The sequence below is a fragment of the Coffea arabica genome, chromosome 2c, assembly GCF_036785885.1.
Source record: "Coffea arabica cultivar ET-39 chromosome 2c, Coffea Arabica ET-39 HiFi, whole genome shotgun sequence".
NCBI classification, from domain to species: domain Eukaryota; kingdom Viridiplantae; phylum Streptophyta; class Magnoliopsida; order Gentianales; family Rubiaceae; genus Coffea; species Coffea arabica.
This window is the reverse complement of record NC_092312.1, coordinates 25,839,796-25,867,392: the sequence shown is the minus strand read 5'-3', so window position 1 is coordinate 25,867,392 and position 27,597 is coordinate 25,839,796. Positions and strand designations below refer to the sequence as shown.

At 36.5% G+C, this 27,597-nt stretch overlaps 2 protein-coding genes across 2 annotated transcripts; one reads left to right on the top strand and one right to left on the bottom strand.

Annotated features, from left to right (window-relative positions):
* Positions 1-3,406: 3,406 nt before the first annotated feature.
* On the bottom strand, positions 3,407-9,420 carry LOC113727045 (uncharacterized). The gene is made up of 5 exons (XM_027251012.2): positions 9,024-9,420; positions 7,825-8,026; positions 5,583-5,651; positions 5,318-5,450; positions 3,407-4,231 (listed from the first exon to the last, which is right to left on the bottom strand). The coding sequence occupies exons 1-5, from the start codon at positions 9,259-9,261 to the stop codon at positions 3,587-3,589; spliced, it is 1,287 nt and encodes a 428-aa protein (XP_027106813.2). The 5' UTR covers positions 9,262-9,420; the 3' UTR covers positions 3,407-3,586.
* Positions 9,421-13,180: 3,760 nt separating this feature from the next.
* LOC113727044 (uncharacterized) lies at positions 13,181-18,604 on the top strand. The gene is made up of 8 exons (XM_027251011.2): positions 13,181-13,535; positions 15,431-15,921; positions 16,206-16,371; positions 16,457-16,507; positions 16,606-16,788; positions 16,925-17,024; positions 17,152-17,915; positions 18,000-18,604. Exons 2-8 carry the CDS (start codon positions 15,458-15,460, stop codon positions 18,357-18,359), a joined length of 2,088 nt encoding a protein of 695 aa, XP_027106812.1. The 5' UTR covers positions 13,181-13,535; positions 15,431-15,457; the 3' UTR covers positions 18,360-18,604.
* The last annotated feature ends 8,993 nt before the right edge of the window (positions 18,605-27,597 follow it).

Here is a 27,597-nt window from a genome sequence, read left to right as displayed (position 1 = left end):
AAAACCATTTTCTTTTTCTGTTTTTCCATGAAATTCTGTTCTCTAAACTTTGCTTCTAGAAAATTATTCAGAAAAAATAGCCACTGAATGAGTTACCTATAATATAGCGGAATATCGGTGGAAGCAATTTTGGAGGCTAAAAAAATGTTCAGACAGATTGTCAAAAACATTTCCTAAATTTGTGTCAAGCCCCATTAAACTCGCATCCATATCCAATAATACCAAGAACCCTTGTCCTATTAGTATAAATATACATCTAAGAAACATGTATTCACCAGCTAGAACAATTACCAGTCCATTGCATAAAAGGTACGCACATAAATATCGATTGAAATGGCTCATGAGTTGAGATTGACGATTGCTGTATTCTTGGCAATGCTCTTGTTTAGTGCAACTTTCTCCAAAGCTACTGATGAGGAAAAACCTATGCCTTATCGGCCGCTGCAGAAACCTGAAGGTACTCGATGTGAATACATCAATCAGAAGATAGTCTGCCATCCCACAGAACCAGTAAAAGGTGGTTATAACAGAGGGTGCAGTGCGATCACACGATGCCGAAATGGCTGAATATTCTTGACATTGTTCCATTTTTGCAAAAAAATAAAAGACAGAAATTTGTCAAACATCTGTATTTAATTATCTGCGCATTAATCTGATATGATTTCTGCTGAAGCAGATTTGTTTCTGTGAAGAGATATATATATATATATATATCCACGTTGTAAAGTCAAAAACTTAAATGAAGTTGTTTACTTGTATATGTTCCTTAACTAAAAGTTTAATTCCCAGTTTTACTTCTGTAAAATCATGTCTCCAAGTTGTATTCTTGTGTATATATGTTCCTTCTTTCTTATCTCTTCCATTTTGCTAGAACTACTAGCTTTGCGAGCAGTCAAGAGAACACACCATTAAATAGTGGAAATTTGGAAAACACTAGCCACATGCGATTAATTCCAAAGCTAGCTAAACAAAAAGGAGATGGAAGAAGGAAAATAATTAAACTATTTGTAAGATTAGAGTAGAAGTGCAATTATTTTTCACATGGTTTGCACGTAGAAAGCACATGAAACTCATGCTTAACAATATAAGAAAATATTAATTATACTTCTTCCTTCAAAAAAAGAAGGAAAATATTATACTTCTTGTACAAAAAGATCATTTATAAAATTTACGCAAATACAATACTACACTAAAGTTATAATATTTCGATGCAGTGTTCAAATTTAGCTGATTTTTCAGAAAAATTAACATGGCTTTATGAATTCTGCAAGTTATAACTTCAGCATCTACACTTCAATTTTTAAATTTTATCAAATGACTCCCAAATCACCAACCTCTTCTCTCTTAACGTAATGTGCGTCGGATTTTGCATCATTGAACTACAAAGGCCATGGCAAACTGAGGTTGGAGCCCAGTTTCTTCTAGACGATGAATTCACAATATGCAACTTCAGCTCTAGGAACATTTTCTTTCTTTTTTCCTATGAAATACATTTTTAGAAACTTTGCTCATAATAATGAATGACCCAACCTGTGATAATATGTTGGAGGTCAAAAAAGAAAGTCCAAGATATTATCAAAGACTTCTCCTAGTCTCACGTCCAGCCTCAAATTACTCTTCAACCTTAAAAAACTCACAATCTAATCCATGGTTTAAACCTTTTGTCCCGGTTGTGTGTGTTCCTTCTTCCTCATCTCTTCATATTTTACCAGAATTATTACCTGTGTGGGCAGAAGAAAGTGTCCAAGACCGTCCAACGTGGTAAACAAATTTTTATCTCGCACCCTTAGAGGTTTTTCTTCAATTTTCTATTGGGTTTTTTTCCCTTTCTTTCTTTCTCTTGTGATGAAAATCGGGGAAAAAAAAAATCGCTAGGTTTCAGCATGAATCCTTAGAAAAAATTTTTAAGAAAAAAAAGGATGCAACTTTAATTTTGAACTAATGATTCAAAGTCTCGCTATGGTGGTCAACTAGTCATTGACAAGGTACAACAATAGTGCACAAAAATATGAAAGCTTAATTAGCAGATGATTTATGATTTTCACGTGAACAAACCCCATATTCTACAATTAATAATCTAATTGCCCAGATTTAAACTTGACCTTAATTCCATGCACAGAGCAAACGCCTTCAACAATCCTTACTTTGCAACCTTTTTGGTACGTAGCAGCACATATTAATTCCCTTTGTTAACAAGAAAACCCGCAGTCGTTACCCGAAAGTGTACATTGAGTAAACTCTGTCCCATATAATAGCTCGCCAACCATTCGAAAGGGTAAAACACACTAGACAAACCCTGTACGATGGGCAGATGTCACATTTAATTCCTCTGCAATACTACCACATAAGAAGGAACAAAATGAAGACGAAGGATAGGATGGACAAAGGTACAAATGAGCATGGTACAGCTACCACTGCAGGAAGTTCTGGGGGCAAATATCTCCCAAATATGACCAAGATTGAAAGCACTGCGAGTAAAAATAGGGCAAAAACTTGATTTTCCTTGGACATTTTTTCTTCTCTTTTTCGAGCAAATTTTAACACCCAAATTTGAGAAAATGAGAAGATCAATAATCACATAAACAAACCAAAACCTTGGCCGAGGCTTTTTATTTCACGCTAGATGCTTTTTTTTTATTCTCTGACCTATAATCCCGTAGCATCAAAGCTTTATATACTACATGTTTCCCTGAATTATCCATTTATAGAAAGACGAGACTGCAAGAAAGATAGTTTGGATGGTCAAAAAGGATTTGATTCGATTGAAGAATTTTTTGAAAATTTTTTAAAGATAATATTGCAGCACTTTTTGATATGCAATGCACGTGAGATAAAAATATGGTTAAAAAATTTTTTTTAAAAAATCAAAAAATGTGTTTATAATGTTACGAAACATTTCAACAAAAAAAAAAAAAAAAAACAATCTGAATCCAACCGTTTCCTAATTCCGGTTGGTTAAATCCTAGGATAGCTAGCGCAATTTTCAGTTCGTTTTGGGGTGGTTCTTTTCTCTAGCTGGTGCTTTGCAAGCCCCACTTCAGCGTTGGATCTGGGACTCAACAGTTGCTATAAATTATTCGTGGCCCAGGTTGGCTTACAAAAGTTTGGCCCAATCTAACAAATCACGAATCACTTTATCAAAACCCAACTTTTCTTTTCCTTTTTGTTTTTGGGTCAAATCCATACTTTAATGTCCCCTTTACATATTTCACCTTGCTCAGTATCGGTCCAAACGAAATATCTACTGTCAAAATCTCATCACAAAAAGAATGCTGACAAATTCGTCACGTAGGGGGAAGGTTTTAGATGTGCAATGAAAGTCTTCTCTCTTTAATTTCTTCTTCTTCTTCTTCTTCTTCTTTTTTGAGTGTTTTTATTACATAAATGAAAATGAGCACATACATGATAACCAAAATATGGAGATTTGTATTTGGAAGTTCCTTGAAATACAATTGTCTGACTCATATTTTACATCCTAGACTAACAGGTATAGTAATTGCAGAAGCTTTCTAATGTAACCATCTCCACTATTCCAATGCTCCTCAACTTGAATCCTGCCTTGTCAAATGTGTAATCAGTAAGACAATCATGATATCTCCCCTTCCTCTAGTCCTTCCTCTATAGGATTGGAATCTGCATGACCACAACTTCCGAGTAGACCTCCATTGCCATTCACAACGCCATCAATCTCCACAGAGTCACCCCTTTTAGTATGTGCAATTAAGTCTGAGGGAGGAGCATCAACCATTCCTTGCTCAAAACCAGTGACTGCATTATCACATATAGCAGACTTCTCTTTATTCTTAACCTCTTCAGGATTACAATTGCAGGCATTGCTGGTTAAGTATGACATGGTCCCTTCATTTGCCTTTGCCAAGCATGTCCTTCCAAATGACTTGGTGGATTTTTTATCCCTTCTCATTTTCTGCCTGTGAGTCTTGAATTTTGCAAGTGTATTGTTACTCGTGAGATCCGAAACTTGGGTATCCCAAGAACCATCTTCTTCTATTTCTTCTTCTTTGAAGGTAACTCCGTTTTGATTAACATCATCAGTGCTAACAGATTCCTTTACTTTGGCTTTTCGAGGAATGACATCCTTGATAACTTCAAAATCATAGCTTTGAGAAGGAAGAAAAACATGGATGACAGGATACTCGAGAATAACTAAATTGGCTAGCTGTTCACGGATTGGGGCATTGATGTCTAACTGACGAAAAGGTGATCTGGAGCCCTGCATAAAGGAAAAAACACTTAGCCCCTTATTCAAATAAGAAATTTGAAGTAGGAGGACAACCCCAAAAACAAAAATGAAGAAGGTCTAAAGCAATTACAGTCTCGGTGCTGTATAGGTTGTCTAAATGGTTGGGCATGAGTTGATGTTTTCACCTGAACGTGGTTCCTCATATTTTCATTTGAAATAGAAGAGCAGAATAAACTTATTTTTCCTGTCTAATTTTACATTTCTCACTTTTTTCTTCATATCACTTTGGTCCTGAGTATTAACCGTGCAACTATACAACATCCATCAGTTTGCCTTGGAACTACCTAGTACTATAACCTTTTCGCCAAAAATTCAATATACTGAAATAACCACTCTACTAGCTTTTGCTTGATATGCCATCCCACAGTTCCACTGGTTAAGAGCCTAATGCAGAGGGGTAAACAGAAAAGTATAGAAACAAGCATGAAGAAAGTGGAGACATACCAAAAAGTGGTTTGTTACACACGTACAATGTAGGTAAGAGAAAGCAAATAAGCCTACCACAGTCAGCCAGAACTCCAGCCCAATGTGCCCGACCAATATGTTCTCACTATTGTCTAAATACCAAAACACTTGGAATAAACTCATGCCAACTATTTATATACTATCCTGCCACACTACACATACATTTTGTATGAAATTTTCAAGGGTAAAGGACAAAGATGGGAATGCATATCCTCAAAGAAGTTGGACTGATGAATATATAATTAGAGTTACTCGGTCCAGTGCAAACTGACTCAAATAAAGGTCTATAAATGGCATAATGTTTTAATAGATTTGCCTACAGTACTATATTCAGGCAAAATTTATTTGGATTTTGACTGCAAGGCAAATGGTTTCCACAAGTCCAACTAAAGATAGCTTGATAGAATCCAGATGGAGGATTCATATTCAACCAGATAATTATTTGGTGCACTCTCAAAAAAGTGGTAGGCTACATACCACCATCCAGTGAGAAGTAATCATCCAAGTAATTATCCACGTATACTCAAGACAAGCATGTAGGTCCCATGGCAAAAACTAACATGAAAACATCTAAATGGAAACTGGGGGTACCTTTGGATACTTGCGGATGAAAAATTTAAGAGAATCGAGTGACTCCTCACGGAATCGCTTTAACTGATGTTTCCACGGACCAAGTTGTAAATGATTTTCAATCGCGGAGTAAAGGGTTCTGTTTTCATGTATGCTATCACGAAAAACATAACATCAGTGAAAGCTTATATGGCAGACCAGCATCGATGAAATAGCATCTCAAGAGCGACACCTAAACTACATAATTAGAAAGGTTAGCAAGACAATTGTGCTGACGGTTACTCACCCATGATCCAGTAATACCACATTAGTTGAGTTAAATCGCCATTCAATGGTCCAAGATATATACTTCTTCCTAGAGAACAAAATTAACAGAATAAACAATTCATTAGAACTTCACTCTGGTATGACCAAATGCATGAGATTAAAAAATTGAAGGCGGGTACAGTAGCAGATGGAACAAACAAGATAACACTAACACATGCTCGGAAAAAAATAATAAATAAAGAAAAGACTTGTACAAGCTTTTGCAGACTCTTAATAATCAGTTAGCCATTTTTAACCATCATATTCAGGTCAATGTAAGCATTTCTTAAACTTAAGGGAATAACAGAATGCAATTACTATTAGCCTACTGTGAATCTCAAATGCAGGAGTTCTACAAAACACCAAAGCTTTCAATCATCAAACTAGTGACCTCACTACCACCCTACCAATCAACCCTTCCCCAGTAAAAGAGAAATCAACCAAAATAAATAATTAAAATGTTCACAGGAAAACTTCTAAATCAAAAATCACCAAAAAAAAATAAAGATAAGATAATACACTAGAAAGAATAAGAAAAGTTGACCTTACAAAGGATGTGCAACTCTCAATGAAGATCATCACATACCAAAATACTCCACCAGACTCAGTTTTGCATGCTTAACACACATTCAAGTGTCTATTGTATGTAAACACCTAGATGGAATCGCTCCTCATATCTAAGCTAATTGAGGTGGCAAATACACTACATTGAGAAGTTCTAACAATGTTAACCAAGACTCAAGCTATTGGAGAATGATTTTTTTTAATCAACCGCGAATGGCGTAATAAGTATATGGAAACACATTCATGAGAACTCTGCAATCATAATTAATACAAGGATATGGAGGAAAATGCAATACAACAGAAGTATTAACTGCAGACAAGCAGTTGTAAGACACATCAAAACACACTGTGCAAGCCTCTGAAGATTGGTAGTCAAGAGCACCACTGGCTCTTGGAAAGGAGATAAGGGTCTTGCTTGTAATGCTCTTAAAAGCAAGAGAATTGAAACTGATAATGCAAATGTTTTGAAGGCTATCTCGATGAGCAGAAAGGTACAAATGAAAAATCTTGTCCCAGACATACGGCTTCCACAAAGCAACATAAAGAAAGCCAACTAAAATACATTTTAAAATCTTATGCTCAGTCAGCAATCACAGTCAACAAATTAGTGACATGGAGAAAGTAGATAAAAGCCATGCACGGTCAGATTTTGAAAGACTGGAGAAGATCACTGTGGTATAAGAATCTCAAGCAGAAGTACACAACCAGTTAATCAAAGATGAACTTGAAGGAAAGTTGGCACCCTAGAGTTTTATGCAGTTGATTGATCATGCCACAAGTAAGAGAAAACAGATTGGAGGCACAAAGAAAAGAGAGCTACCAAGATCTTGCCACATTGGTGAAACAATTATATGAAGGCACAAAGAAAGGAGTGCCAGTACACCTAAAAGAAAGCTATTACAAGAAAATTTCTTAATTTCCTTCTCTAGATTCTGGACTGAGAAAGAGCTGAATGAAATGAAAAGAAAACCCATGGATTTCTAGTGGAACTTTGCTCACTCAAATGTGCTTCTACATTCTCTTTTCTGACCACTTTGAAATTGAAGACGTGGATTATTTAGGATAAGAACCTTATTCGGTAAAGGGAGCTCAAAGTTAGAAAGTTTGAAGAAAAAGGTGGAAGAAACATCAGCAAATTTATGCTCATTGTTCATATAAAACTATTCTCTGGTCTAGATATATATCGATATAGAACTACCTGTCAGTGCAATGGCCATCTAAAGTTTATGCACTATATGTGATGTGACCTGTCCTTTCTGTGTCTATGGATCAAAAAGAAAAGGTTGCCTAATGCATAAAGCTTCAAAAAAATTAAGTTTATGTAGCACTTTTCATGAGCAAGTAGGAAAGAAAAACTGCAAGAAAAGTGTTTCTTGAACCTCAGCGAATGCAAATATATCACAAAAATATAGTCATGACAACGAGCTCCTATTATGACAGCCATTTCTTAGTAAAACAATGCAAGCATGATTTCAGCAATTAAAAGATTAAAAAAGGTCATAAGTTCTCAATTCAAAGAATAATAAAACTGGATAAGTATATGACGAATAATTTGGACAAATTTTCATATGATAACAGTCAAAAACATTGTATGGCATGCCAGACAAAGAACACAAAGCCTATCAGACAGCTAAAGAGTTTCTAGGATTGACAATTACCTATAATTGTAATAGGTTTTATTTTTTTCTCTTTTGGACATTCCAGTTGAAAAAAAGAGGAGTTTTGTCCTGCGGCTTGCTGCAGCACTTCGAAGACTTTTAAGAGGTAAAGGCAGTCGAAAATGAGAATAGCCACACATCTTGATTCTCATCCTCCGAGCAGATTCGGCAACTCTCTTCACACCCTCAAGCATATTATAATCTGAAAAGTTAGGATAACTGTCAGCAACATTAAGAAAAAAAATCTAGTATCTTACTGGGGATGAACAAAATCGAAAACAAAAAGGAAAAAAAAAAGGAATTAGTGCTAATACAGCAGGAAAAAGGCTTAATACCTTAAAGGATCAACTATGTACGATAAAGCAACTTTTTTTCCTTCTTGAGAATGTTTTGAACAAAAAAGGACTTCAACTTTTCATAATTGATGCTCGAAAGAATGAAATTACTAAATTAAGCACATGAAGATACTATAGTTCGAAATTTCCACCCGCCTAGAAAAATATGCAGACAGGGACAGACACCAAATTGAAGAACAAAGAAAAGAAGAAAGGCAAGATTTAACATAAGAGATACTTTACGCAATCGGCATTATTTAAAACTAAAAAGTGTAAATCACCTAGATTCCATCAGTTTGAAAGAATTTCAGTATTTGGATACAGGAAAAACTTACATTGTCAAACATTAGCTCATCAATGAATCACATTTGCACTAAATGAAGTGGATAAGTTCTTAAAATTAGCTATAGAACAACACCCCCCCCTCTCTCTCTCTCTCTCTCTCTCTCTCGACACAGGTAAAATTGCATACCAACACAATTTGGAAATTCCAACAAGAAACTCCCATATTATCAAAATCTCTTAAACACAAAAAGGAAAGAAACGAACTCCAAGATTCACGCTTTTCGCAAATTGAAATGCAAAGCCATTAACAAATTAGCTAATTCACGAGAAAAAGGAAAGAACAGTTGATAATTAATGTCAGTAAGCAACTTAAAAGAAACCATACACTAATCTTGCAATAAACACCAATGATAAATAATTGAAAAAAAGGAACAAAAACACCCAAAAAAAATTCCAGGAACCAAATACGACAAAGCCCATGATTCAGAATTGCAAAAAAGAAAAATGAGAAACAACAAAATGTCCAAAAGAGTTGCGGAACAATAGGATAAAAAATTTGACAAGTATTTCAGATTAGACCTGACAAAAGAAGGTTATCGTCGAATTCAGAGAGGGGAACGACGTCCTTGTACTGCTTTTTACCAGTGCAGGAAGTTCTTTGCTTGTGAGCTTTGACACAAGGGAGGCTACAAGAGCGGATTGAGCAACCTGGGCACTTGTATTTTGCTGGATTATGTTTGCACTCTTCGCATAAAAGTGGTTGTTTTGGAGATGGGTTTGTTAATGGAGCTGCTGCTGATTCTTCTTGAACTTCCATTTTTTGATAGAAACAGCAAGGGCTTTGGCAGAGAGGGGAACAGTATGGGTTATCGAAGGGTTTAGGAGGAGGAGCTTCCTTAGGGACTGCTAAAGTATGAGGTGCATCGGGCACCTCAAAGCGCGCCTGGTTCCCTTTCCGTCCTGCTAATGGTGGAATTTACGTACTTTTCATTTTGGGAAAATTTCAGAGCCTTCTTGAGGTTTCTAACAATTTCACTCGGCTCCGCTCAAGTTTAAAAAATTGTACTTACCTTCTTTGACATAGTAAAATTCCCATAATCCCCTCCACTTGATAGACAATTTTAAATTTAAAGCAATAAATTTACAAAATCCAAAAAATTGGAATCCAAACAAACCCTCTATTTTTTTTGTCTCTTGTCTATTTTCGCTTCTCTCTTTTCTAATTAATATAATCTCTTTTTATTATTTTCAATTTTGTAGATATTAGCAAATTGAAATTTACAATAACAACAGAGAGCAGATTATGTGTCAAATTAGAAGGAAATGAAGAGATTCACAGTGATAGAGGAATAAATAATGAAATTGATGATTGAAATAGGAAGAAGAACTAAAAATATGAAAATTGTCATATTTTGTTTGTTGTCAAAAATACTTTTATAAAATGACAATAATTACATATGGATTTCTTTCGTTGAATTAGATTTTTTATTACGATTTTATTATGGAGGTAGAATTTATTCTCTATTTTTGAGATATTAATATTTTTAAAACCATGAGAAGGTTGTAATGACGGTTTTAGATTAAATTAGCTTGTATTGAAAAAGTATTTGAGTATTGATATTTAATTTTTGGTACAACTAATTGTCATTTGGGTTTGTGTGCATGTCTTTCTTTTTTTTTTTTAGTGGCAAGTATTGATATTTTATATGCAATTTTGGATTTTTTGAACGGCTACTTGATTTTAAAACTTATGTTTGGATGGTTATTAAGGATTAAGCTTGTTAATTTATGTAAAGTATGAAAGAAAATGATTGAATATACTATATTTTTCTTTCTTAATTTTGTAAAAAATGGCAATTTAGGATTTTTGTGAGAAAATCTATTTTGTTGGAGTTACATTGTTACTAAACATTAAAAGTAAGAGAGGTATATGTAATTTTTAAAACCTAAGGAGAATCTTTGTAATTATTAAAAACCTTAGGGGAGGTTTGTGAAATTATCCCTTTCTTTTTTCTGTTAAAAAAATAAAAATGGTCCTATTTGTTTCTAGGAGTGTATACGTGGATGTGTACAAATCTAATCAAACTGAACCCGTTAGTGTTCAAACTTATTTCATTATTTTAATAAATTTAAAATTTTGTTTAAATTTAATTTATTTATTATCAAAATAAAATTGAATGAGTTTTTTTTTATTGAATTTGAAAGTTTTCGAATATTCAAATTTAGGTAGTCTAGTTCATCTTTTTAGTCCTATTTATTTCTCTTTCTTTTTTTCCTTTTTTTTCATTTTTCACTCCACCCCACTCTCTTTGTATATGTTGATTCGGGAAAGAGTATCGCACGAACTTGAATATTATCAAATATTTGAGTTTAGTTTGACTAATTGACTAGCCAAGCTCGAAAACTCTGACCAAATTGAATTAGATTCGAGCATGAGGTCGTGTGTCATCTTTTAGCCTTAATTGCTTGTCTCTCTTCTTTCTTTTTCTTTTTTTTCTCTTTTTTCACTCCACCCCACTATCTCTGAGTATGCTGACTCAAGTAGGCCTGTCAATTGGGTCTAATGAGTCGGGCTTTAATGAGTTCAAACTCAACTCATTTTATTTGAAACATTTTCGGGTTTCAGGCTTTGAGTTTCGGGTTCTATTCGGGTTCGTAAATGTGAAGCTCATACTCAACTCACATAATATTCGGGTTGTGGCCTTAATCGGGCTTAGCCCAAACTCACTTATTACTCCTTAATTTTCTTAATATAATTACTATAACTATTAAGTTGTAAAACTAATTTAACATTTACAAGACTATAATATTAAAACTAAACATGAACAAATAATAGTTTTTAAAAAGTATATAAACCAAAAAATTTTTCAACAATATTTATATTTAATCCATTTAAAATGCATGAAAAATAGTATTAAAACATGCGATCATAAGCCAATACATCTTTAAAAGTTGAAACTTTTTTTTATAATATTGTGATTTAAATCCAAATATGCTTGATGATTTTTGTGTTTGTAGACCAAAAAAAAAATCAACCAATAATATGCTAATACAAAAATTTACTCAACCAATAAGAAAAATTAGAGATTTAGTTATGCATTACTAATATTGGCTCTCAAGAAAGCTCATGAAAGAGTCTTTAGATGTATTTTTGTGTTTTGTAATTTATATATATATATTTAGTATTTAGTAAAAATATATTTGGATATATAATTATACATAATATCAAAATATAAATATTATATATATAGGTAATTAAAGGGTTGGACCTATATCGAGTTTGAGCCTAATAAGGCCCAAGCTCGACTCACATTTAATTTGGGCCTAATTTTTAGACTCAAACTCAGACCGACTCACTAAATAATCTGGCTCATCGGACTTTCTGTTGGGCTGAACGAGCCGAGCTCGGGCTAACCCAGCCCCATTGACAGTCCTAGACTCAAGGGAAGAATCTCGCGCGAGTGCTTAACAAGAGAAAGCTAGTTAATGCCCCTCCGTAGTTGATCCCCAACTAAGAGCTCAAGTGGTCTGAGTCACAACCTTGCCAAGGTGTGGTCCAACCGAGAAAATTTCAATTGTGAATTTCAGAGATCTAAATAAGTTATAGTTTGAACCTCGAAGCCCCTTGGTTTTTGGTTTGTTTTCAATTGGGAGCCATAGGTTCAGCTTTCGTTACATTTGATAGATTTTCATACAATCTTTAGATCAGAATATAAGGAACCTTGTAATCTATTGAGGAAAACTTTTACTTATGAACATGCAAATAGCAAGATTATAAAGGTTTAATATAGCAAAATCACTCATTGTAAATTGAATTTGAATTGGCCAAAAACATTAGGAGTTGATTATATGGACATTGAACGAAACGCTACTTAAATTTGTTCTTTTTTCTTTTATGAATCGATCATAATTTACATTTTTCTCTTTTGAACAATAGAATGGCAATACTGAGTATGACATTTTTTTTTTTTGAAAACGATAACTGTTGTATAATCTAATCTATCCTATACTAAGGGGAGGGAGCGGATCTAAGGAGATCCAGGAGTAACTCGGAGGGGACTGAATTACCACCAGACCAAACGGGAATACTATGCACCCACATAGATTTTTTTAAACAAAATCACTTTTTAATGCGTTAATTGGTGAGAGGCAAGGGTCCTCCCATCCCACCAAATTTTAATGCTTTTGTGGTGATCACCAGCCCAAAAAATTATGACATATATGTTAGAAGTCTTAGTATAAGATAAGTTGTCACACTACTCTTTTTTTTTCTCTCTCTCTCTCTCTATTGACTAGACATGAGAGAAATTTTTTCAAGACAATTGGTAATTGATTTCTTCGGTAAAGTTGAATTGCCTTCTTCACAAATTCCTCATTTATATCTACACAACTGAAAATGAACTATGGTAAAGAAATACATGTTCTTGATTTCTCCACTTAATTATAAACACGAATTTTACAACTCAATCCTTAACACAAAAGAAATTAATATGTAGATGATTCACAACTATTAATTTCAAAAAATGCCTTATTAAAAAACATAAATTATCAGTGTAATACACAAATATTGGAGCCAAAAACAATTCTTCCTTGTTTACTCCTTCCAATAAAAAGATAGAAAAAAATAAACAAACAAAAAGTTGAAGAATACAAATCACAATGGTGGAGTGATCAATCAAGAATCAACCTCCCCAACAACTTAATGGGATAACTCAGTCATTGCAGATTGGAGCCTAGTGTTAGCACAAATTATACATTGTGGCCTTAGGAGAGGAGGTCCACTAGACCCGCTATCGACGCTCTCTCCTTTTTGCTGCTCCCCCTGCCCATCCCATCCCAATCCAAGCCAGCCCCAGTTCTTTTTTTCTTGCTAACAACGTTTTCAATCAAAAGAAACAAAATTTCAATACCACTTTGGGTTCATTTTTGCTACCCCTTTTGCAGATCTATCATCCCAAATCCGTGCAGAAGTCCTAGTACCATCTATATTTTGTCTTTTCCTTAATTCTTCCAATCACAAAATCTCAGATCAAAGCTGCGGAACCTTAACCCCATTTGCTCCTGTGGTGTCCTTGGTTATTGTTCACACAGGTATAAAGCCTTTATTTGTTTCTCTATAGTTTTAGCTTTCTGAGTACTATGTTATTTAAAGTCCTTGGTTGGTTATAGATCAATTGGAATCTTGCAAATTTAACTAAATTTAAACAAGTTAAAGAAGAAAATCCTAAAAATGAGATCTTGAACTTGCATTGCTTAGTATTGGCATATTTGTTTTTTGGTTTCTACTTTCTTTCTTCGATTCTAACTGTTGGATATGTTGATTGTGTAATTGGTTAATATGGGTTCTGATTCATTCATTGATTGGAATCGCTGTACTTCCCTTTTGTTTTATTTGCTGTTGTCTTTTTACTCGATAGTGTACTTGCATTTCTTTATTTTTAGTTGAACTGTTTTGGGCTGTTGCAAAAGATTGTACTTTGATTTTGTGTTTTATGGAACTGACAGAAATCCCCCTCAAGGGCTGTAGATTGTGGTTGTGTATGATTATTGTGCTAAGTTGATCTGCTGGCTTAGAGTAATTGATGATGATTAGATGGATAAATTTGAACTTTTTTTGGACCGGGATCATTAGATATCTAGATTAGTCATTTCATATGATTCTTTGGGTCGATAAACCTAATTGCAAATATTCATTTGGCTTGAATGATTAAAATTTAAAATATTCATTTGACTTGTATGATCAAAATGCAAAATCGTGGTCTCATTTTGGGTATAAGGAAGACAACTTTCTTGTAATTTTACTTTGTGGTACCTCTATGTCCAATGAACAGCCCCGCCAACTCTTGTTGGGATTTAGTTAGTTTCCAAATATAAAATGCATACTAGTAGAAAGTCTACTGCTTTTGAGGTTTGTTGATTGGAGCTTAGATAATGGATGGGGAAGAATTTTGATGAAGAAAGAATTTGCTTATGTGATTGCACGTGGACAATCGTCTCATGGAAAAAGTCTAAGAAAAGCTAAGTTTGATGGAATTTTAGCCATGTCTGTGGAATATTAGTGAAGTTATTTGCATGAGAATGTTGTGATATTTTCCCTTGAAACTGAAGCTTCCACAATTCCCCTTTAGTTGTTCACTTCAGGTTCAAGCTCTTTTACGTTTAAGTAAATTGCTAGAATGTAGGGAATTACGTTGGGCAAACATTACTCTGAAGGGTGAATTTATTTCCTTGTATTATCCTGTGAAGCAACATCATGGAATTCATGAATTCAGAAATATGCAATGTAAGAGTTTCTTTGGTTTCTTTTGTGGATTAGTTATCTCCATTTGCAGAAAATGGTAGAAGAAGGTGCAATTCAACAAACTGCAGGGTAATTCCGTGATATATAGAAAACCTACTAAAAAAAATTTGTATCTTTAGGTTTCTTTGACAAGTAATAGCACATAGAGGATTTGGCTACTTGACCCTATCCAAGAGCAGAGTTTGCAAGTATATATATGAGAAACAAAATGTATGGCAAGCCCAAAGCCCACTATGTAGCTAAATGTGGAAACCTTTATATGTTAGGAAGGTACGTGAAGGGAGAAAAAAAAAAGAAGAAATTGCTGCTTTTTTTTATGCTTGTTTCTAAAAGATGCATACTAAATTACTTCCTGCAACATTTCATACCTTCAATGAGTTGGTTCTGTATTGCTGGAATTTGAAGAAGCATCTACCTAAGACAATACAGTCTCTAGTTAACTTTCTAGTCCTAGGAATTATCTGCCGCAATGTCCTTGGAAGCTATTGTACTAACTTAGATTGACTGAGAAGTTTGTTGATTTGCTAAACTCAACTCAATAGTTGTGCAAGAAGGGGTGAGCGACAATAATGTTGTTTATCATTGTTGCATTGTGTATGAATGTCCTGCCTTTTTGAAAAACCAGTTATTTTGATTGTGCCTGTGTTCCTCATATTTGGCTTATAGATTTCACTGATATTTGCAGAAGTTCAATTGAATCTACACATCAATTATGTGGAGATTCAAGCCCTTCATGCCCAAGGAACAGGCTGGGCTTGAAGGTCGCACTATTGACATAGGTAACCTCAAAATTCAGGTTCGCAACGCCATCGCAGAGGGTGGGTTTTCTTGTGTTTACTTAGCACGAGATGCTATACATGGCACAAAGCAGTATGCTCTAAAGCACATTATATGCAATGATGAAGAATCTCTTGAACTAGTGATGAGAGAAATTTCTGTCATGAAATTGCTTAAGGGACATCCTAACATCGTTCCACTTTCTGCCCATACCATCTTTGATATGGGCCGCACAAAGGAAGCTCTTCTTGTCATGGATTATTGTGAGAAGTCTCTGGTGACCATGCTGGATAATAGGGGAGCAGGTTTCTTGGAGGAGAAACAGATTTTTACGATTTTCAGAGATGTGTGCAATGCTGTCTTTGCAATGCACTGCCAGTCTCCACCTATTGCTCACCGGTGAGGATAAATTTTCTTTTTTTTTTTTAAAGCTTGTTGACTTCAGGACCTAGTTTGAAAATTGTTGCTACAATATTGTTGGATATTCTTAGTTGATAATTCTTGATAGAGTTTGTCTTGTGCTCCCCCCCTTTCCCCTTCTTTAGTTTTCTAAGTTTGATTTGGTATAGCTACTCTCAAAGATTTGGGATCGTAGCATTGTCCTTTTCATTTCCATTCATGTCTGCATCTTTGAAGTGGCCAATCATCTTCACTGGTATGCCATTCTGCTTTGCATTCTGTAGAGACTTGAAGGCTGAGAATCTTTTGCTGGGACCTGATGGATTATGGAAGTTGTGTGATTTTGGTAGTACGTCTACTAATCACAAGCGCTTTGAGAAGCCAGAGGAAATGGGAATTGAGGAAGACAATATAAGGAAACATACAACACCTGCCTATAGGGCCCCTGAGGTTGAATGAGGACTTACTCTTGATAAGTTACTGTTATCATTGGTGGTATTATGGTTGACTTCTGTCCCTTCTTTTGTTGGCTTAGATGTGGGATTTATTTCGGAGAGATATTATCAGTGAGAAGGTTGATATATGGGTGAGTATGATGATCTTAAAAAAAAAAGAAATTGATATTACTTAGGATCTTGTCAACTAGGGCTATTTGAGTCCTTATCTTAATTCTGCTATTTGCAGGCTCTTGGGTGTCTATTATACCGCATATGCTATTTGAAGTCAGCTTTTGATGGGGAATCCAAGCTACAAGTCTTAAATGGAAATTATCGCATCCCAGAATTACCAAAATACTGCACTTCTTTGACAGACCTTATCAGAGATATGCTTCAATCATCACCAGATTCCAGACCAGATATAACACAGGCAAGCACTTTTCTTGATTGGCTTCTTCTTCTTGGATTTTGATTAGTCTTAGATTGTCTTTGCACATGCCCATCACAATGGCTGAGCACGTGTCTATGTTTACTTGTATCCTTTTGGATGACTTCTTCCATTACAGGTCTGGTTTCGTGTCAATAGCTTGTTACCTGAAGGTTTGCAAAAGTCATTGCCTGACAGACCTCCAGAAATGGATCAGCGGGCTACCGAGGGTCATGAAGGTCTGTACTTGTTAAAGTTCATGTTATTTGTTCTGAAAGTCAATGGAATGAAAAAGATGAATCTTTGATTTTGGATTTGATTTTCAATTGGAAAGCTTGGACATGCTATATCAATTGTGGTTTGCAGGAATTCCAAAACCTACTGCCAAGACCCATCCTATGCCACGTAGAAATCCACCACCTCCTCCCTCAGCAGCTGAACCTGCTAGGAATTCGCAAGCAACACACAATTCCAGGCCAGCTGGAAGTGCGGGTCCTTTAGGAGCCTTCTGGTCCTCTCAACACGCAAAGGATTCATACCTTTCTGAGGACAATACCAGACCTAAATTTGATGAAGAGTTAACTAGCCATTTTTCATCAAGAAATGATATTAATCGGTTGGAACAAATTCCAGTTTCCAAACGAGCTAGTACTCCTGAAAACATCAATATCTCAAACTATCCTGTCCAAAAGAATGTGCCTGAAAAAGTAGCGAGCAGGTCAGGGGATGGTTCTTCAAACGACTTTGAGATCAATCTGTTCAACGATAATTTGGGCCGTAGTACCGAAGGGGTAAAAGCACCAAAGTCAGAGAGTACAGCTGGCTTTCCAGCATTCACTGCTTTTGTAGCTGAATTTGGTGATAAGTTGAGCCCTCAAAGTAACAGTAGGAACTTAGCGAAGGAAGAGTTGTTACAAGCTGAAATAGAAAAGCTAAAGGAGCAGGTGACGCAAATAAATGTGGAAAAGGCGGAAATAACCTCCAAATATGAAAAGCTATCAGCAATATGCCGATCACAGCGACAGGAGATACATGAGCTTAAACAAGCTCTTGCCGCAAGAACTCCTTCACCGAAAAGAGAATCCTTCAAAACTCAAGCGTCTTTTGCGAGTCATCCATCTACTGCACCGGTACCTCCATTTTGCAATTTGTATGTTTTCCTTATTGTGGTACTTTATATTTGATAGTGATTTTCTTCCTTATCATTGCTGCAGAAAGAAAAGGTTGAAGGAACGGTCTGGGAACTACAACAAGGATTACTTGACCAGAGTTCTACAAGCCCTGATCCTAGGGCTTGGCAGGCTTTTGCTGATGATCCTCCACCACAGACATCTGTAAACAGCAATTCCAGATCTGTTAGAACAAGAAATGGGCGCCAAAACAATCATGTTTCTGAAGTTAACTCAGGTGCCAATACATGGGGATTTGGAACAGATAATTTCAAGGCAGCTCCTGCTGCCAGCTCTCATATAAATGCACACACTGTTGAAGCAACTAATTCTCAGCGTTTCAGTGAAAGAAAGGATATAGAAAGCAGTCAAACTTCCCAGCCTGCAGGATGGGCTGGTTTTTAGTCTAGATATTTGCAACATGTTTGTCAAATGTTGGGAGAATGAAGATACAAAGTTAAAAAGAGTCCAAAATAGAAGAAATGTCGTTACCTGCAGTTGTTTGTGACATTGAAATGGCTTGTCATGCAGATTTTGCTTGTGGATTCAACTATCTGATATCCCATGTCCTTCCAAAGGATGAGGAGATTGTAGAGTGTAAACCTTATACTTTTTGCGGAAACAAATAACCATAGATTCTTCACTTGGAAGTTGCTGCTTCTTTTAGAACATGATGGTGAACCACCATGATGCAAAAGCTGGCAACTTGTAAACTTCTGTAACTCTCCGAGTGCGAGAAGCTTGTTTGTATTTTTACTGCAACTCCCATGATAATATCTGAAATCCAAGCGCTATAGCCAGTTTCTTGCCAGTCAGCTTCCTACAGATGCTAGACTAATGACAAGACTCAGGCAATCCACCGTTGTAATCAATCTTTCAGCCAGCTTCTACAGGAGCAAGTATACTACCACTTGTGTTGGCATGACAGTTCAGCCTGGGTTGTTTTTTTTTTTTTTTTTTTTGTTTCTGCAACGGTAGTTTTTGTATTGATTGGCAAAAAATGTACACTTATATGAGCAAAGGCTCAAGAAGTTCTATACAAAAGTGTTAGATACACTGAGGGTTGATCCATTTCTCATCTCAAGAAGTTCAGCCTGGGTTTGGATCGAGGGATTTGACAAAGGATTGGAAATCCTCTCAATTTTTTCTCTGTGTTTAGATTACTTAGGAGGTATCTAAATTTGTAAATCATCCATTTTTCTAGTATTTAATCTATATTTTAATAATTAGTGAATTATAAGCCCAAATGTCTTTTAAGCAATTCAAAAAGCTAGAGCAATTTGGTTGGATTTCAAATCCTAACTGCATTTGGATTGAGGAATTTGACAGAGGATTTGAAATCCTCTCAATTCACTCTAATTGTTTAAATTATTTAAGAGGTAGTATATGAATTTGTATAATCACTAATTATTGTAGTACTTAAAATGTATTTTAATAATTGGTGAATTGCAAATTCAAATACCCCTTAAGTAATTCAAACAATTAGAGCGATTTGAATAGAGTTTAAATCCTTCATCAAATTCCTTAAATTGGAAACTAATTTGGAACATTAAAAGAATACAGGAAAATGACACAAATAATCCCTTGCATATTGCATTTATAGTTATTTAGTCCCTCGCTTTTAAAATGATAGTACAAACTACCACGTGATAAATTTTTAGGGGCAAAATAGACATCACATACCCAATCCCAGACAAATACACCACATTTTAATCTGTTTGCTTAAGCACTATTAGAATTACATGATTGAATAATTAACAAACACTTTTCTTTCAAGAAAATAAAAAACTTAATTAGCATACAAATCCTCTATTCTGCATAAAATAATCTAACAAAGAGACTCGCAAATTTTTCCAAACATATTTAAACTCAAAATCATGTTAATTAATAACAACAGTAACCAATTGGACTACATCCATAGGGAAGCAAAGGAGGAAAAAAAATACAAAAATACAAAAAAAAGTGATGAAAAATTATGAGTATGTAACACTTTCTCTCACCCGACATTGTAATTATGTAATAGTCACGTGATGTTTTCAAACCAAAAACTCGCCTGAAATGGGTTTTAGGACTAACCATAAAATAACTATAAATGCAATATGTAGACTAACTATAAAATAACTTTAAATGCAATATGTAAATTACTATTTGTGTTGTTTTCCTACAAAAAATAAAAATAAAACCACGGAATTACATCTGCTGTTACCCGGAACCAGGGAAAGGAAAACCAGTGATAAAATTTCTTGTAAAAGTAAACTCTTTTTTTTGTGTCAGTTGAAATGATAACCTTACTCCCATGCAACACTCTCAAAAGGAAGAACGTAACGACCAGAGACGTTTGAATTGACCAGTTCAATCATAAAAAACCTTAACACGTGACGCACGGTTTATCTGCACGCAAAAGCTTTTATGTGACCATGTCCAACGGCCGACCATCCAAAGGTGTAGTCAACATGGAAGAACAATTCTCCAACAGTTGAACTCGAAACTGAAGCAAAGTTTACCCGAAAAGCTGGAGAATTGGCATTCCTTGGTCTTGGCAAAAGATGGAGTGGAGAACACGAAAGGGGGAGCATGCAAATTTTGCAAGAAGAAACCACCGACTTAAAACCATAACAAATTAAGCAATGCCATAATTGATTTGTCCAGCATTGTGAACACATAATCCAAACTGGGGAGAGCAAGATTTTTCAAGGGAAAAATGCTTCGGAAAAAAGATCCTGTCTGCATATTGATCGTTAATATTTTTATTCAATGAAAATTTAAAACTGGTTCGAAAAACCACATTTACCATTTTATGACACGTTTTGTCCACCCCATAATCTCAAAGGCCTTTGCATTATCAACTTCAGGGGATACGGACTCAGTACAATTGTATTGTGTATAATTTCCTCCGGTCATTATACATGTTCAAAGTTTCAATGTACTACGAATATATCGTACCATTATATTGGATATATATTGATAGAACGCTAATTTAGCATTAATTTTGTTATAATTTCCCTTTCTTATTGGATTGGATATTGCATTAATAGACATATTTTGTTTGAATTGTATGATTAGGGGATGTTTATCCAATTGGAGAAGGAAAGTGCAGAAATAGCAGCAAAAGTGGGCAATTAGAAGGTTGGGTCCACGTGAACCGCGAGAAGCGTGGGATTAAAACTCCAAAAGATTAGCTTTGGTTTCATTAATTGGGTCATTCTTGGCTCCTGGCAGCGCTATAAAGGAGGAAACAAAGCCAGATTTACGGGAGGGCATTTAGTCATTAGCTTAGCTTTTGCTTTTTAGGGTGAGACGTTAGCTTTCTCAGGGGCGGCGGCTACTGAAGATATAAAAGGGCCAGATTCACGTGTAATTGGGGGCTCAGTTTTAGTTTCCTTTTTCCATATGAAAACATTAGAAAGCTCCGATTGTTTTATTTTCACGGCTGGTTCTCCATTAATGGAGAGCTAGCCTCTCAATTCTAGTCAAGGGGACAACTGAAGATTTGATTCAACAATTACTGTGAGATCTAATTTATTTTAATTGTTTCCTCCATTTATTGGTATTCATATGTTTCCTGCTTTTAACTGTTATAGCTCTTGTGTATGATTGATTAATGCGCAATAATTAATTGTTCACATAGACTATTTTGCTAAATAGGGATAATTGAATCCGTAATTGTTCGTTATCTTTATCTCAGTAGCAACTGGCGTAATTGGGTTTATGTCAGGGGAGCATACGATCTAACTTAAACAAACCCTCGTAGCGTGTTTGTTAGTTAGGATTGGGCCTTTCTAATTATTAATGCAATCTAGAAATTAAATCCTACGGTCGTACCTAGGGTTGTTTTTGGGTTAGAGAAATAGTTAACGGTCGTACCTTAACTATCGAGAAATTAAGGAAAGGTTGGTTGTTTATCGCGTGCATGACAATTATAACTGGTCTATTAATAAATGTGGAATTATCTGTGAATCGATGATCAGTGCATGAACCATTTCTGAAGTATACCCTTGGCTAGAGTTTCTCTTAATTATTTCCTTTAATTAATTATTTTTCGCATTTAATTTATTTAGTTAGCATTTAATCCAAGAACCCCCCATTCTTTGAACTCTAGAAGAAACTAATTATCCCCAGTTCCCGTGGATTCGACCCTACTCACCGCTATATGCAAAATCTGTATTTTTCTGGAGTAGGTTATTATTATTGCACAGGTTCGGCACCTGTCAACTTTTGGCGCCGTTGCCGGGGACTGGTGCCAGATTAATTTGTTTCTTTTTGAGTTCATCTTGTTTTTATTTTTTTTTATTTATTTTTCTCTTATTTTTTTTTTATATATAGTTTATGGCTTCTAACACTCCATATTTTGGTGATAGACTGGATTTTGTTTCCGGGGAAGGCGATGAGACTAGTTTTTTTGCTAAGTTTGCATATAAAGAGGCAGTAAACTCTATTAGAGAAAGAATGGCTGCTGCAACCTGTAAAATTTGTTTTTCCAGGGATCATTCAACCAGTATGTGCCCCGAATATCAAGATAATCTGAGTGTCCCACTCAATAATTATGGAGATTTTTCACCCTGGTCTCAAACGTGGTATAACTCTAATCCAAACGGGTATGATCAAGGATGGTGGGATAACTCCAGTTATGATTATACAACAGGGCCAATGAATTTTCAGCAGCCAATGAGTTTTCAGCAGTATGAGTCTCAAGAACAGTCATCCATGTCAGGTATGTCTCTTGAAGAAATGGTTGAATTAATAGCTACTAACATATATCAAATTCAACAGGGGGTACACCAACTTCAACAGGAGACACAAAGGATGAATAAAGGGATGGAAGAAGCAAGGCGTGAACGGGCATTTAAAACGAGCAAATTGATTTCTCCAGTTTATGAAGAATTGCCCTCACCGACTATTATCGACCATGAGGAAGATGAGAGTGCAGTTATTCTGACAAATGACATGGTACTGCAAGAATCTCAAGAAGAAGAATCTAAAGATGCAGTTGAAAAGAAAGTTGAAGAGCAAAAATTGAGACCCCAACATCAAATGGTTCAAGTGAATGAATCCAGTGAACAATCTCCAAATGCGGTGACATCTCCTCCATTCCTTGATCAATATTTTCCTGACTCTTATTCTTTAATTCCTGTTAGTGAGATTGATTTTATTATACCAGACGATTTTGAATTTCATACCAAGAATAAATTGAGAGTCATGATGGCAAAATATCTCGAACCAATAAGTGCTCTTGATGGAGGAGTGAGTGAAGGTTTAAGACCATCATTTGTTTGTTTGGTGCCATTTACTAGTCCATGGAAGCCTGTAGCTCGTGTGCCCAAGAATTACTCCAGTTACGAGGGCTATCAGGATTACATAGAAGATGAAGCACTGAAACGAGCCACAAGATTTTATCCTCCATGAATACACATGAAAATGTCTAGCCAAAGACATTAAAGAAAGGCGCTACTTGGGAGGCAACCCAAGACTATTTGTTTGAATTCTCGTGCATTTTTGAAGTTTTAGTTAAGTGTTAGAGTCAATTAATGGTTTGATGTGTGGTGGCAGGAATATAGCAGTTAAGCGTGCCCACGCCAGGTGGTCACGCCTGAGGAAAAGAAATTTTCGCTCAGGTTCTGCGAACTCCATAGGAGTTAGACGTGCCCACGCCAGGTGGTCACGCCTGACGGAAAAAATTTTCGTTCAGGTTCTGCGGACTTCATAGCAGTTAGACGTGCCCACGCTCGGTGATCACGCTAAAAGATAAAAAAATTTTCGACGGATGCTCAAAATACTAGGGGCAGTTAGGCGTGCCCAGGCCTAAGACTGGGGTTCTTTGTTTACCAAAAAAAAAAAAAAACATTTCCCTTTTCTCTTTTCTTCTTTTTCTCTCTTTTCTTTCTTTCTTTCCTTTCTTTCCCTTTTCTTCCTCTTCTTCCCCGCTTCCTTCTTCTTCTTCTTCTTTTCTTTTCTTCTTCGCCCGACAACCCCAGCTCCCGCAGCCACCAGTCTGACCCATCGACGCCGCGCCTCTCCTCCACTCTCACCTTCTCCCTCGCGCGCAGCCCCTCCTGCGCTCGCGGCCACCACCAGCCCAGCACCTGCGTGAGCGCCGCCGCCTCAGCTCGCCACTCCGCCGCTGCTGTCTGCCGCCCCCAGCCGCGCGACTGTCCACAGCCACGCCACAGCCGCGCGCCGCACGAAGCCTCTTACTCCTCCTCAGCCGCGCCTCTCCCGATCTCACTCTCTCCCCATCGTTGGTCAGCGCCACTGCTCTCCCCTCTTTCCTCCACTCGCGGTCAACCTCGTGCGCCACCAGCGGCTACCCGCTCGAGCTCCACCTCACGGACCACCACAAGCTCTCCTTTGCACGTTGGTCGCCAGCTAGCTCTCCCTGCCGCGACCATCACCCGCTGCTACTGTCCACCAGATCCATCAGCCCGAAGCTCTCTCTTGGCCGTTCCTCTCTCTGCCGCCAGCTCGCACCACTTTGCCCTCAACCCACCGCCAACCTCTTCACCGCCGCTGCTCTGCTGCTCACGTCATTCCCACCTGTCCAAATTGACAGGTGGAGGTATTGCAATTTCTCCCTCCAACCTCTTATTCTGGACCTTGAATTGTGAATTTTTGTGCCATTATTTGGGCTTCTTGTTGGAAAACAGCAGGCAGTGCTTTGAGGCATTTTCTGGGGATAGTGTGGGTGTTTGCTATTTCCATTGAGTCTGGGGCACTTTTTGATAGAATTGTGTCCCCTGGCCGTAATCTGTTGCTTTGTTGGTATTGTGTTCTGGTATAGTGTGTGGCTGTTGTGCCCCTTCATCTTGTTTTGACTGAATTGGAGACCCAGTGCATATTCATTCAATTTGCTCTGTTGTTAGGGTACTTTTCTAGCCTTTAGGGTTCCTCAGTCGTTTGGATTGGCATTTGAATTAATTCTTTTCTGTGGAATACACCAGTGGTACTGGTTGGGGTATTTTGTCTACATTTATTGATTCTACTTGGTTGGCTACCTGGTTGAAAACTGAAACAACATTTTGATTTAGTTGTAGTCCAAATTTTGAACTACTATTGCTTGTTTTGTCAATTTCTTGGGGACATTTGCTGATTTCAGTTGGTTAAGTTGTGTAAGACTGTCCATTGGAGATATTTGTTGAGATTTTGAGTGGAATTGGGTTTAATTGCTGCCATACGTGGGGATATTTTCTGATATTTATTGAGTTACTGCTGTTTGATTTAAATCCTCCCTGTGTATACACCAGTGGTACTGGTTGCATCGTTGCTTACAGTTTCTTGATCCTTAGTGCTTAAATTGTTTTTCGAATCCTGAACGGTGGTTGCTGGAATTGCCAATTTCTGTGGTCAATTGCTAATTTTAGCAGGTTGAATTGGATATTTAACTGTCCAATTGGAGACAGTTGTTACGATTTTGGGTCCATTTGTGTCTAAATTGTATAATTTGTGTCGAGTTGTGGGTAATTTGCTGCGGCTGTTGGTTAAATTAAGAGGTGCCTGTTACGCTTAAATTTGCTTATTGAAGTGGTTACCTCTACTGGCCTTGCTCAGGAGCATTTTATCCTTTTGGTTTCCTTTACTGAGCTCTTTGGACCACTTGTTGCACTTTGGACAGCCTCAATTCTGAATTTGACTATATGGGGTCCATATGTATTTATTGATTGCATTTGCTATAAGTGTTGGGGTCTGGTTTGATCTGTGGGAGATTGAATTGTGCATTTTGCTCATTGGGATGGCTTTAAAAATTGTTATTGCTTTGAATTTTCGGTTTCCATTATTTGTTGGCAATTGTAGTCTCTTGTTGCTTAGAGTGATATTAGAGTTCATGGTGAAGCCGCGAATGGCACCAGCTCCAGATGCGAGTTGAGAGACTAGAGACTCGGATGACCCGCATTGACGTCACTATGCAGGTCTTGATCCACAATTTCCACCTGAGCTGCCCTTGTTTTGATGACTTCAGGGAAGTGTCGTTGCCCCAATATCTCTGTTTTGCTCTTTCTTTGCTTACATTGAGGGCAATGCAAGATTTAGGTGTGGGGGGAGTAGTATATTGGCATTTTATTGAAAAAGTGCAGGTATAGGCATTTTTGTTGGAATTTTTGTTTGACTTTGTCGAATTTTGTCCGATTTTTGCCTATCTTTGTGCTTATTTGTGATTATTCCTGATAAACGATGGTTAGATGTCTCAAATTTTTCTATTGCTAAGATTTTACACTTTAAGGTGTTGAGTATGACATGGTTGATTTTAAGGATATCTTTTGGGTGAATATTTGAGATTTTGTGACTTTTGCAATTTTTGGCTGACTTTTCTAAGTATTGTAAATATTTGTCTAGCATTTTTTTGTGCAAATTGGTTCAGCTGTTAATCTTAGTTCTCCATGTTTAAGAAATGAAGCGGGTTTGTGTGGTATTTAATTGTACTTTTGGTGCTTATTTATGAATAGTATTCAGCTATACTCCGCTAGTATCGTTGTCTAGTAACCGGAGGTCTTCACCACAAGTGTCGACTTTCGCGTCAAAAAGCGACGATAACTATGAGTATGTGGTTTTTAAGCGATGATGGCTGAGTAACCGGGCTCCTTCATGTGGCCAATGTCGGAGTTCGCGTCAAAATGCTTGAATGGCTAAAAACTAAGCATTCCCCCTGAAGAAAAAAAAAATCAAATAAGTGGGGATATTCTAGAAAAGGAAAAAATATATGCTAAAAGTGAAAAATGGGGAAGTATTTGAATGAATTGTTAGCCCGCTGATTCATGAATTTTAATGTTGAGATTTTGCTTAATAGTTGAACCATTTGCTTTTGGATGCGGGTTGAATATTTTATATTCTTAGATTAGTTAGTCATAATTTGAAAGAGCCCTTGATCTTGAAAGCTAATTGGAGAGATATTTCTTGAAAAGTGCCACTAATACTTGACATAAGTTTTAATTATATCGTTGCAATAGAGGATTTGAGCAATAACCATTGTTTGAATTTGATCGTTTGATTTGTTGTTCTCATGCTTGAGGACAAGCATGGTTTAGGTGTGGGGGAAATTGATAGAACGCTAATTTAGCATTAATTTTGTTATAATTTCCCTTTCTTATTGGATTGGATATTGCATTAATAGACATATTTTGTTTGAATTGTATGATTAGGGGATGTTTATCCAATTGGAGAAGGAAAGTGCAGAAATAGCAGCAAAAGTGGGCAATTAGAAGGTTGGGTCCACGTGAACCGCGAGAAGCGTGGGATTAAAACTCCAAAAGATTAGCTTTGGTTTCATTAATTGGGTCATTCTTGGCTCCTGGCAGCGCTATAAAGGAGGAAACAAAGCCAGATTTACGGGAGGGCATTTAGTCATTAGCTTAGCTTTTGCTTTTTAGGGTGAGACGTTAGCTTTCTCAGGGGCGGCGGCTACTGAAGATATAAAAGGGCCAGATTCACGTGTAATTGGGGGCTCAGTTTTAGTTTCCTTTTTCCATATGAAAACATTAGAAAGCTCCGATTGTTTTATTTTCACGGCTGGTTCTCCATTAATGGAGAGCTAGCCTCTCAATTCTAGTCAAGGGGACAACTGAAGATTTGATTCAACAATTACTGTGAGATCTAATTTATTTTAATTGTTTCCTCCATTTATTGGTATTCATATGTTTCCTGCTTTTAACTGTTA